Source organism: Rattus rattus, chromosome 6 (genome assembly GCF_011064425.1).
Source record: "Rattus rattus isolate New Zealand chromosome 6, Rrattus_CSIRO_v1, whole genome shotgun sequence".
In the NCBI taxonomy this organism is placed as follows: domain Eukaryota; kingdom Metazoa; phylum Chordata; class Mammalia; order Rodentia; family Muridae; genus Rattus; species Rattus rattus.
Genome location: NC_046159.1, coordinates 150,217,501 through 150,230,383, shown reverse-complemented (window position 1 = coordinate 150,230,383; position 12,883 = coordinate 150,217,501). Strand labels below are relative to the sequence as shown.

The window sequence follows — 12,883 nt, the reverse complement described above, 5'->3', positions numbered from 1 at the left end:
TTTCCAAGAAAGAGAATGAAAGATGACAAGTTGGTTATAAGTATTTCTTAAGGAGTGAAAGTTGGGGCTGGAGAGGTAGCTCAGCCATTAAAGGATAGGCTCACACCAAAAAATATGAGGAGTGAAGGTGGGCGTTTGGCAGAGACTGGCTAGGCAGATCTGGAGATTCACTTACTTAGCGATAATCATGTAAGTTGCAGGACATATAGGAAAGATACCTAAGACAGACTCTAGAGGGATGCCCAGGTTTGGATGACAGGAGTGTGAGAATTAGGTTGGTATATTACAATATCACTGAAATACAGCAAGAAAATTTGATGGAGAGGCCAATGTTTAGCAGAGGTCCTCTGAAGAAGGGCCGACCTGCTGGGGGTCGGTAACTTTCTTAGTTATGTGCCAGGGAGAGGCTGTGAGAGATCGTCTTTGCCCTACTCGCTGCTCCTAGAGTTCTTTCTTCAGGACCTTTTGTCTCCTTCATTGTCTACTTTTTCGTTAATCTTGTTTCCATTCTGCATATCCACTATTTATTTTGCTTCTTCATTTTCTTTTCCTTCTGTTTCCAGCTTGCTCTCTGATCTATTTCCAACAATGTATTATTCTTGGCTGGATGTGGGAGGGATAGGGAGATTTCTGTGTGGTTGCTCAGATCAGTTGATTTCATAAACTTCATTGTGATGGTCTTGACTTAAGGCTTATATCCAGGATAGTTAAAACTGATAATGTGAAGCCTATTTGACTTTTTGCTTCAAAAATGTATAATAGCGGGGTTGGGGATTTAGCTCAGTGGTTAGAGCGCTTGCCTAGGAAGCGCAAGGCCCTGGGTTCGGTCCCCAACTCCGAAAAAAAGAACCCCCCCCAAAAAATGTATAATAGCTAAAATTTATAAATTCTAATGAGCCTTTTAGGTTTTTCTTTCACATCTATGTATTTTACTTTATGTGTATGAATATTTTCCCTGCATGCGCGCGCATGTGCGCACACACACACACACACACACACACACACACACACTCACACCATGTTTGTGGGGTCCTCTGGAACTGGGGTTACAGACTGTTGTGAGCTACCATGTGGGTACTGGGAATTTGAGCTTTGGTCCTTTGAAAGAGCAGTAAATTCTCTTATTGTTGAGCTGTTTCTTCAACTAGTGAACCTGTTAAGAGAACTCCCTTTTTACTAATTGTATGGGTCATGGCATGGAGTAATATGGAAGCTGCTATCCTCCTGTCTCCACCTCCTCAGTGCTGGGATTACAGATCGGAGCCCCCATATGTGGTTTACTGATTGATACAGGGCTTTGGTGTTTTGGGGAAGTGCTTTATCAGTTGAGCTGTGTCCCCAGCCCCCGTGTTCCTGTGTGGAACAACTTCAGTGGAGTTGTTCTCACTGTCCACCTTTCTGAGGGTCAGTGTGGTCAGGTGCTTTACTGGTAAGCCACTTGGTGGCCCTCACTTTTTTTTTTTAACTTTTTATTTTTGTGGGACAGATTTTCTCATTGGATCCTAAGGCTTGCCAATTTTTCTAGAATGGCTGTCAGTCAATCTCTAGACTTTTCTAGAATGCTGTGTTGTTGAAGTCATGTAGTATGTGGTATTTTACACTTTTTTCTTTCAGTTAGAAATACTCATGTTAGCTGTGTCTTTGCATGGCTTGGTGGTTCCTGTCTTTTAGGGCTATCATGCTGTTTGGAGTTTACATCCATCTACTGAGGACTATCTTGGTTGCTTCCTTCTGTTTTTGGATAATTATGAGTGAACCTGGTATAACTATTTATGTACGTGTTGTGTGAAACTGTTAGCTCTTTTGGATAAAAACAGCAGTGAATTTATTGAATCTTATAGAAGCATGTGTAACACAGTAAGAAAACAGTCCTCCGGGGTAGTATTTGCATTCCCATGGCGGCGGATGAGAACGCCTGTTGCACGTGCTCACTAGATTTAGTCACGCGGTGACATGCTGTGGTTTGCGCACCTTTGCGTGCAAGCTTCTTTGTCGTCTGTACAGTTTCTATGAGGAAGTCTTTGACCCATTTTAAAATCTGGCATGTTTGGGGGAATTAGAAGAGTCTACACTGACGAACAGTAGTTAATCAGATGTACTTCCCTTCTGTGGCTTGCTTTCTGTTCTCTTGGTAGTTCTTCTGTTAGAGGATGTTGATGAATGGAGCCTATCGGTTCTTTTCCCTGGCATGCTCCCCCAGCCCTACACACACACCGCGTAGGTCCTCTAGGCTGCCTTCTAGGAGTCTCAGGAGGTCCGCCTTTGTTTTGGATGTGACCATCCAGTTGTAGTGCTATTTGTTGAAAAGATTCTTTTTCCTCCATTGTCAAAATGAGCTTCTTGTAAGGCGGGCTTATTTCTGAGCCCCCAGTTTCATTCTTCTGATCTTTATTGTTGTTGTTGTAATAACTGTCTTCATACCTTTTATCACTTTCTAAGTAAAACTGTACTGTGTTTGACTTTTCAAACTGCGTGTTCTTATAGTAGAAAATTCTTACTGTCATTCTGAGAGTCATAATGAGAGACAAGTTAGAGAGTTTATTCTAAGCTTTAGGTTAGACTGTGAAGGATTAAACTGTACTTTCTTGGAGTCGTGTTCTCACTATGTAGCCCTGGCTGTCCTGCAACTCACTGTGTAGGCCAGGCCAGCCTCAAACTCATAGAGATCTGCTGGCATCTGGCATTTGCCTTCCGTGCGCTGGGATTAAAGGCATGAGCCACTACAAACCAGCTAAATTGTTGGCCATGAAAATAAGTGAATCTAAACTGGTAAACAGCCCGTCTTTTCAGGAACAGTGTGTTAAACCAACAGTGCCAAGTCCCTGTTTCCATTATGATCCCTTTTTTGTGAAGAGATGGGAATGACAATATGGAAAGTTAAAACTGAGACTAGGGGTCTGAAAGCGTGTTAGTTATCAATCAAGCTTGCATGTTATCATGGCTTTACAGGTTACAGTCACGTGTGGTTTACAGGAGGCAGTTAAGATTGGGTTGTCAGCTCTCAGTGCTGCTGAGACAACCCAGCAGGTTAAGGCACTTGTTGCACAAGCTTGATGGCCTGAGTTTACTCTCAGAATTCCTGACCTCCACATGCATGCTGTGGTATGTACCCCACTCCCCATCTCCCCCCACCCCAGACAGGGAGAGGTATAAATGTAAAATATTTCAGCAATTTAAAAACACCATGTTGAAATGATGTTTTAGATATATTGGGTTAAATAAAATGTTACTAAAAGTAATTTCACCTATTACTATTCTTTTAATGTAGCTGCTAAAAATGAAAATTCGCAGATGGCATTGTATTTCTGTTGGAGTTCTCGTTGAGCTCATCATCATCATCTAGTTATCAGGATTATAGCCTGGATTAGGGTAACACTAAAAGAAAATAAAGAGATGTTTGTAAGGGATTCTTCAGTGTTCATATTCATTGCAAGCGCCCCATTTTACAAGGCTGTGGGCTTCCGTTATTACTTTGTAATAACAACAAGCTTTTGAAGGCACAGTATTGCTGTATTTTCATTTTGCATATACTTACCCTTGGCTGGAGTCATAGGATTGAGTGAACAAACAAGAATAAGATAGTATGCATTTCATAAAACCATTGGGTTTTTTAGGATATAAATCAGTGGGTTTGTTTGTTTATTTTTTTTGATTTTCAAGATAGGGGTTTTCTGTGTAGCCCCAGCCATCTTGGAACTCACTCTGTAGATCAGGCTGGCCTCAAACTCAGAGGAGATCCACCGTCTCCTGAATGCTGGGATCAAAGGCTTCTGACCCCACTGATTGGCTCCATCGATGAGTTCTTACGCCCCAGAATTTATCATCACAGTAACACTAGCTGGCCATGTAAGTCATGTTCTTCTTACAACGTAGAAGGTTAAGGGAACTTGGTATCCAGGCGTGTGCAGTCATTGTGTCTTCATTTAATTCCGACGGTGATGCGTGAGGATGGTTGCTGCACCACTTCTCAGGCTTGGAGGCTGGCGAACAATAGGAAAGTGCTCAGTGTTAGAGCTGTGACTTTTCAGAGGACTTACCCTCTGCAGGTTAGCCAGTTAGTTTATGTGATCCGAAATTAATCCTGTATTTTGCTTGACATAAAGTGAATGAAAAATAATCATTGAAATTAAGTGTGCACGATAAATTTTGTATGCTCAATGAAGAAGAAATGTAGAAATTTTGAGGTATAACCAAGAAAGAAAACAAGGCATTTTTTTCCTCCAGTCATGGTTTTTGGATGTATTGTGTTTACTTTGTTTTTTTGTTTGCTTGTTGTTGTTTTGACCAGGAGTCATCATGTTGCCCTGGTTACCCTGGAACTTGCCGTGTAGACGAGGCCAGCCTCCAGCTCACTGAGGTTTGCCTGCCCCATCTTTCCTCTCTGCTGGAGTCAAAGGCATGCAACACCAAACTCCACTTGCTTGTGTATTTTAGACCCCTAGACATTGAATTGAAGTTCATGGATTCAAAGATTGTAACATTTAAAATATTTTTTGTCTTTCAGATAAAATCAAAGACAAAATTAAAGAGAAAGACAAAGAAAAGGAGAGAGAGAGAAAGAAGCATAAAGTAATGAGTGAGATCAAGAAAGAAAATGGAGATGTAAAGATTTTCCTGAAAAGTAGGTTATCTTCAGTGACCCTTTTCTACATTGTGTATGTCCAGTATACTCATTGCCAAGCTGTTAAATAAGAAATGTTATTTGATTTCGACTTTGGCTAAGAATAAGAATACTGTCCCAGTGAAGAGTAAATCTAGTGTTGGGGAATTGTAATCTGCACGGTAACATCTGTATATGTATTTAAAGAATTATTAAGTCTTTATGGTTAAGTTTCCCTAACAAGTTATTTTCAAAAGTCATACAAAACAATTTATGTTACAGTAGAAATAAAAACAGTCTCACATTCACTGAGGAATGTCTGAATCGTGATGTTCTCCTTAGGCAATTGGGAAGGCATTGGCCAGTCTGTTAAATTAGATAGTTACTAGACTGTGAAAGTTGCTGATCAACCCTTTGACTTGGATTGATTTCAGTGTGTGAAACATTTGGTGTGAATTTGGGTGTGGATAAACATTTATATTCACAAGGGAAAAAATCCTGCAACAGATATGAAACACAGTAACTAATTTATATTACTTGTGGTATATGTGGACTCTGCATTTTCATTTCACTCTTTGTCACATTTATAAATGTTTTTGTTTCTTTACATAATAAGCTTTTCTACAAGTCAGAATTTAACCTTCAGAGATTTACTTATTTGAGTATGTGTGCCTGAGTTTATACTGTGTGTATACAGTGCCTTCAGAAATCAGAAGAGAGAGGGTGTTAGATCAGTTATAGGTGGTTGTGAGCCATTTAGTGTGGGAGCTGGGAACTGAACGTAGGTCCTTGGAAGAGCAGCGGATGTTCTTAACCGCTGAGAATTCTGCATACCTATGTATTTCTTTTCTATAATGCTCTTCACACCCTAAAAGAAATATATCACCAATATATATATAACCACTTCTTGGTTAATGTTCTCAATCCTTTTGTTTCTTTTGCCCCTGTGGTCTTGTAACGTTTATTTATTTTTAAATTTTTATTGACTTAGGGTTGTTTTGTTTTGTTTTGTTTTAATTGAAATAGGCTCTCATTATGCAGTCTTGGCTAACCACGAGCTCTGGAGTGCTAGGATTAAGGGCGTGTGTCTCCATGCCTGGATTGTTTTCTTTATTCATGTTTTCAAAAAAGCTGTTCTAATTTATTCTGTGTATATAAATGTTTCGATTTCGTGTGTGTGTGTGTGTGTGTGTGTGTGTGTGTGTGTGTGTGTGTGTGTGTACCATGCCTGTGCCTAGAGATCAGAGCAAAGTGTGTGGTCCCTGGAACTGGAGTTACAGGAGGCAGTGAGTCACTGTGTGGGTTCTGGGAATTGAACTCAGGGCTTCTGAACTGAGGTGTGCAGCACCACGCCTGCATGTGCAGTAAGGATTGAGGTCGGCACACGCTCCCTCTGCTGGCACAGCTTCAGGCCTGCAGCCGGGCTTCAAGCATTGCTGACTGACGCTCCCTCTGTGTGTTTACTCAGCTGACCCTGTTGGCTTAGTCTGTTAGTTTTGTTCTTATTTATATGTGCAGTGACGCATACTTATGCTATCACAGAAACAGTGTGTGGCCTCAGGATACTTAAGCTCGTATGTTCTTCACTGATGCCTGGATTCCTAGAGACTGTACGTATGAAAATAGAGGTTTTCTAGGAATATACACTATTAACCTTGACTTTGAAGTAGATGGAAAATGAGGAGACATTTTGAACTGTGCAAGGGTGAAGCTAATGATGAGAACAGAGTGAAGTCGGCTTAGAACTTAGTTTGTAATTAGATGACGAGGACAGTTTAAGGAAACCGTAGTGGAGCTAAGTAATGACTCATACTGCTTTCTGCTGCTGTGAAGATAGGTCATGTAAGTAACCGTGTCGTTCACTCAGGAAGAAGGTATGAGTCTTTTGTTTAAAACAGTAATTTTGGGTTTAAAAAGCAACAAAGTGAAACCTATCCTTCCTCCTCGATATATAGTGTAGAAGTAATTATACAGTAAAAGCATGATTCATTTGGAAAAGGGACTCTGCCTTTGTAAGTAACACGTGTTGGCTTTCATTATCCAGCAAAACCAATCGTCCGTGTTGACCACTGTGTGGACTTGGCCGGGGAATGGAGTCATTTGTTGGTTTTGTGGAGCAGGAAAATGCTCACCTTGTTAGGGCGGTACACATCTACTACCATGAGTGCAGCTTTTTTTGTGTGTGTGTGTGTGTGTGTTTGTGTGTGTCTATCTTTTCTTCTCTTTATAGGTTTCTTCTATACTGTTACAAGTTGTAACATACAGACATTTGAAAATAGAAACCTTACTAAATCTGTTCTGCCTGAGTCTCATTTCCTTAAAACTTTTACTGAGCTGGGTTTAGAGAGATGGCTCAGTAGTTAACAGCACTTGCTGTTCTTTTAGAGGATTCTAATACAGTTTCCAGCATGACAACTCACAGCGTCTGTAACTCTAGTCCCAGGGCATCAGGTGCCGCCTTCTGACTTCCTTGATCACCAGGCATTCATGTGTGCACATACATAAATGTTGGCAAAACACTCATTTATATATATAAAATTAATCTAAAAAAAGGTAGACTTATTAGTGTGTGTGTGTGTGTGTGTGTGTGTGTGTGTGTGTTGAACCTGAGCATGGTGGCAAGCTCCACAGCAAGACCCTGACTTACAAAAGAAAGAAAACATGTTAAAAATTGTATTAAGTTTTATATGACACACACATACATGTGTGTATGTTATGCATAATTACATGTGAGGAGATTTATAGAGTGGTTACTTAGTCGTTTAAAGGAACAAATGCATTACAAATACTTTAGTGGGTTTTATTCCTTTCTACCAAAGTCCACCAACTGCTTTTGGACATGTGGGTATGTTCCAGCTATCTTACATACTTCATTAAAATTTAGTTGTAGAAAATATTTAATCTCAATCTGGGGCCTCTACCCCACTTTTGATCATTTAGTTCCTGGATAAAAAACGCACATGGCCTTTATCTTCATAAGCACTAAGGCTGGGCAGAATGTCCGCCCTCTGTGCTATGAACATCTGTTTCCTATTGGTGACCTCCAGTTGTGTTTCATCTGGGCTGCTCTTACCTCCAGTTGGCCAGCCCTCCTGGCCATGCTTTCTTGACTCCTAGCCCACAGCATCCTTTCCTTTCTCTACCATCTTCTCTCTCTTCTCGAGGTCTCCTTTGATTCTAAGCCCAGGAACACCAAGTCCCGTCTATCTCAGTTCTGCCCAGCTACAGGCTGTAGACATCTTTATTCACCAATCAGAAGTAACTTGGGGGTAAGGTCACTTAGGTGTACCTGTAGACTGTACATTCCTGGGGCGGCCAGGCCGTGGGGCCTCAACTTAGCATTACAGTACATAGCAACAGACCAAATCTCAACAGTAAATTATAAGAAAAATTACGTTTTGATTTTAGTATTTTTAAATTTTAACATTATGTCAATGTTGTTTTCCTCATGAGCAAGCATAGAAGGTTAAAAGTAGGCCTCTAGGTTTTTGGTAGACACCAATATGTAGCGGTGGGTGACCTTGAATTTCCAGATCCTTCTGCCTCTACCTCCTGGGGGCTCCCCCGGGGCCAGCAGGGTACCAAAGCTGGTTTTAAGTAGCTCTGGAAAGCATTGATCCCTATGCTCCTCTTATCTGAGACAAGTATTGCAACCAAGTCCTTAGTTTTTGTTTTTTGATGAGCACCTGATCTGATGTTTTGGAAGTAAAATACATTGAACAATGTATACAATGAATACAATGTATCCAATAGAATACATTGAACTAATTTGAGCAGTGGTTCTCAACCTTCTTAATGCTGTGACCTGTGACACACACACACACACACACACACACACACACACACACACACACACACACACACACACACACCCTAAGAGAATGTTAACGGAAAAAGATTCTATATGTAGGTGGTTTTTATGGGAAGTCAAGTCTTTTGGGAAGTGTCCTGAGAGATTTAGTTTTGAAAATATGTAGAATTTCACCTCATTTCTGAAAACTAAAGCAATGAGAGCCACGTGAACACAGAAAGTGTCATGTGAAGCAGCTGGGAACAGAGCTCAGTTGGTAACGCCCATCCTTCTGTGCAGGAAGCCCTGGGCTGTGTCCTCAACCCGGGGGAATGCTGGATGGTGGTGCATGTCTCTCGTCCCAGAATTTGGGAAAGAGGAAGGGGGATCAGAAGCCCAGAGCTATCCTCAGCTGGATACCAGGTTTGAGGCTCATCTCAAAATCCGTCCTCCTCACCCCTTTAAAAAAAGCTGGTTGGATCATTTTATTCATGGAAAATTATCGTAGGAATCAAGTAACAAAGCCAAGTGATGGCTCAGGCCTGTAACCTCAGCGGCACAGTCCCAGAGGTTGAGTCAGAAGGATCATCATGAGTTCAAGCTCATCTTGTCTTAAAAATCAGAACAGCAAAACTCCCCCTAAGGGGCAAGAGATGAGTCGTGGTTAACAGACTGTCTGCTCTTTCAGAGGACCCGGGCTCCATTCTCAGCACCCCATATGGAGGCTCACAACCATCTGTGATTCCCTCTTCTGCTCTCCAAGGTATGCATGTGTACACAGACACACAGCAGGTAAAACGCTAGTGCTCAGCCAAACAGCCCCATCCCCACCCCTCAACAAAACCGAAAAGGACAGATGAGAGATGAGCATTTTCCTGATCTGCTACTTAATTGTCCTTTTGATATTTATCTTAGGAAACAATATTTTATTGCAACGCACGTAACATTTTCATAGTCTGCTTATTTTTATATCAGAAAAATAGAAACATATTCTGTTACTGTGCATGTATGTTAATGACATGTATGCTCATCTGTACACAGGGGTCCTCTGATTAAGTAGCCTGTGCAGATTGGGTTAGTCTTTTATTCCTGGATTTCCTGGGTTTTGACCCTGAGTCTATTGCCTTTGTTCACAGAAACTCTTTAGTATATCACCTTATAATGTCCTTCCATTTTCATGTCTTTCTCCTTTCTCTTCTCTCTCTTTACTGAGTACCTGGACACCATGGGAATTTAGTGCATGAGAAGGATTCTGACTGTCATCCTGTAGGATACCCGCTGTATGCTGTGACTGACTTAGGCTAGTATGAGGGCAGCTTACTGAGGAGGAGTGACGTGCTCAGGGCTGGGTGTGCTCTGCACTGTTGAATGTGCACACACTTCTGACTGCGTGGGTTATTTTAGTCTCCTGAGTATCTTGATAGGAGTTTTGAAAACCAGATACAGTAAACTGTAGGATGTACCCATGGGAGGCACCTGCAGGTCCTTGCTCACTGGTTTCTGAGACCACGCACTCATTACTAGAGTGGGCACTCGGTGGGGCTATGTCTTATCAGCAGCCAAGCCTGCTGTCTCTGTGTTTGTGTGTAAAGGCAGAAAGTGGGTGAGAGAGAAGGAAAGACAGTAAGATGTGAATAGAAAAGTTCTCTGAATTTGAATTTTCAGAATCATCACAAGTAAACTTATGTGTTATAGAACAGTTCCTAAGAGCATGTTTCTTTTTTTAAGTAATTAAAATATAGAGTTTCAAAAAATTTTTTCCCAACAGGTGGGAAGGAGAAGCCAAAAACAAATATAGAAGACTTACAAATTAAAAAAGTAAAGAAGAAAAAGAAAAAGAAACACAAAGAGAATGAAAAACGGAAGCGTCCAAAAATGTATAGCAAATCTATTCAGACCATCTGCTCAGGATTGCTGTCTGCTGAAGATCAAGAAGCCAAAGGCATCTTAAACGACAATGTAAAGGATTGCATTGGAAAACACTTGGATACCAAAAACTGTGACTCAAAGGTTCCTGATAACAGTGACTTTCCCTTTGTCTCATTAAAGGAGCCACGCGTTCAGAATGACCTGAAAAGGTTGGATACTCTGGAGTTCAAGCAGCTCATTCACGTTGAACACCAGCCCAATGGAGGTGCGTCCGTCATCCACGCCTACTGTAGTGAGCTCTCCTGCCTGTCTCCCGTGGAGATGCGGAGGTTTGCGGAAGAATTTGTGGGTCTAGCGTTCAGTGAGAATGAGAGCTCTGCAGCTTTCTACGTGATGGGCGTTGTTCACGGGGCAGCTACGTACTTACCTGACTTCCTAGACTACTTCTCATACAACTTCCCCAACTCGCCAGTCAAGATGGAGATCCTGGGGAAGAAAGACATAGAGACAACAACTATGTCCAATTTTCATGCTCAGGTAAGAGGCTTTAGTTTTGTTTTAAAATAGCTTTTAATTGTACATTTTAGATAGACTTGTGCTTTTCCTCTTAATTTTACTGTAGGTTTGAGATGAAATGGAAAGGGTCTTGGGAAACTGTTTTGAGAGTAACTTCTTGGAGTGAATTTACAAGTTTAAATTTCATTTTCTCCTTTTTTTTAAAAAAATTGTTGATCTTATTTTTGTGTGCATTGGCATTTTGCCTGCATGTATCTGTGTGAAGGTGTCAGAATTGGAGCTGGAGTTTCAGGCAGTGGGGAGCCTCCTAGGTGCTGGGACTGGAACCCAGGCCTCTAGAAGAGCAGCTAGTGCTCTTAACTGCTGAGTCGTCTCTCCAGCCTCCAATTTCACTTTTTTATTCTACTTAAAAATCAGTTAATGAAATACTCAAGATTCTGTCCGCCCAACCCCCTGTCAGACAAGGATTTCACTTGAGTCAAATGAAATTAATTTAACCAGTTTTTTTTTTCCAGTTCATAAAATAGTTGCTTTCAAACTTACATCAACCAAGTGTAGTAGCACAGGCCTTTGATCCCAGCTTGGGAGACAGAGGCAGGTGGATCTCTGTGAGTTTGAGATCAGCCTGGTCTACATCGTTATGAGGACAGCCAAGGCTATGTAGAGAGAGACCTTGTCTCAACAAAACAAAACAAACAAAAACCCTACCACCCTAAACCTGTAAATCACCTACAATTATCCTCTTTGTATGCCCAGTAAATTTTATCACTGGGCCCATCAAATAAGTAGGGGCTAAATCCGAGCTGACTGGTAAAAAATAAATTGTAATATACAATCACCACTTAGTATGTGATTATGTGAAGATATCAGTGCACATTTGCCTTAGTTACTTTCTGTCATTGAAGAGACACTGTCACCAAGGCAGCATACAGAGTGTTTTTTTAAAGATGTATTTATTTATTTTATGTATATAAGTATATTGCAGCTGTCTTCAGACACACCAGAAGAGGGCATTGGGTCCCATTACAAATGGTTGTGAGCCACCATATGGTTGCTGGGAATTGAACTCAGGACCTCTGGGAGAACAGCCAGTGCTCTTAACCACTGAGCCAACTCTCCAGCCCCATATAAAGTATTTAATTATTGGTTTGCTTGCAGTGTCAGAGGCTCACCTTAACTATCATGGTGGGGAGCATGGCCGCTGGTAGGCAGGCATGGTCCTAGAGCAGTAGCTGAGAGTTTACATCTGATCCACAAGCAGGAGATCCACAAGCAGGAGATCCACAAGCAGGAGATCCACAAGCAGGAGACCGTCAGGGCCTGGCTTGAGGTTTTAAAATCTCCCAGAGACTTCCTCCAACCTCTTAATCCTCCTAATCCTTCCAAAACAGTCTACTAACTGGGAAACAGGTACTCAGACATGAGCCTATAGAGGAGGCCATTCTCATGTAAACTGCCACAATATTTTAAGTTAGTTTCCATTTCCTAGTCATTTCTACAGAAACCAGAGACAAAATTGAGTTTTTGCCTTTTAAGGTTTATGTGGGGCCCATCTAAAGTCAGTGTCTTGTAAGGGTGTCAGATGCCCCGGAACTGAAGATACAGACAGCTGTGAGCTGCCACGTGGGTGCCGGGAATTGAATCCAGGTCCTCGGGAAGAGCAGCCAGTGTTCTTAACCTCTGAGCCATCTTCCAGCCCCTGTCTAGTTTGCAAATATTTTTTCTGGGAGATGGTAGTGACTGAGATAATAACATTCTAGTTTATGGGGAAGATACAGTAAAGTCTCAGATCTTGGTGAACTTTTCTCCTAATCTTTTTCTAGTAAAGTAAGATTAGCTAACAGACTAAAGAGAAGTAGTTTATTTTAGGTTTGTCAGCACTGCTAGGAATAGAACAAGATCTGACCTTCATTTCTGGCTTTTCTCCTTGCTCCAGTATACTCCTTCAGTTGATGTTTAAGATACATTTCTACCTTACATAAACTATATGTTTAAGATATAGTTTCTACCCCCAGCTCCCAATAGCATGTTTGCTGCGTATTCCACAGCATTCAGAAGCCTGGGAAGTAGGGGAATATTTTAACTTTTGATGTATATGGATGAGGGTT

The 12,883-nt window shown here is 41.3% G+C and overlaps 1 protein-coding gene across 2 annotated transcripts in view; it reads left to right on the top strand.

Annotated features, from left to right (window-relative positions):
• Rsbn1l (round spermatid basic protein 1 like) overlaps positions 1-12,883 on the top strand; it is a 58,072-nt gene that overhangs the window by 16,956 nt on the left and 28,233 nt on the right. Inside the window, exons 2-4 of one of the 2 annotated variants that reach the window (XM_032907068.1) lie at positions 4,505-4,621; positions 9,079-9,153; positions 10,159-10,796. In XM_032907068.1, coding sequence (XP_032762959.1) covers positions 4,505-4,621; positions 9,079-9,153; positions 10,159-10,796 — 830 coding nt within the window. The remainder of the gene's footprint in view (positions 1-4,504; positions 4,622-9,078; positions 9,154-10,158; positions 10,797-12,883) is intronic. The other variant, XM_032907069.1, reaches the window with a different exon arrangement.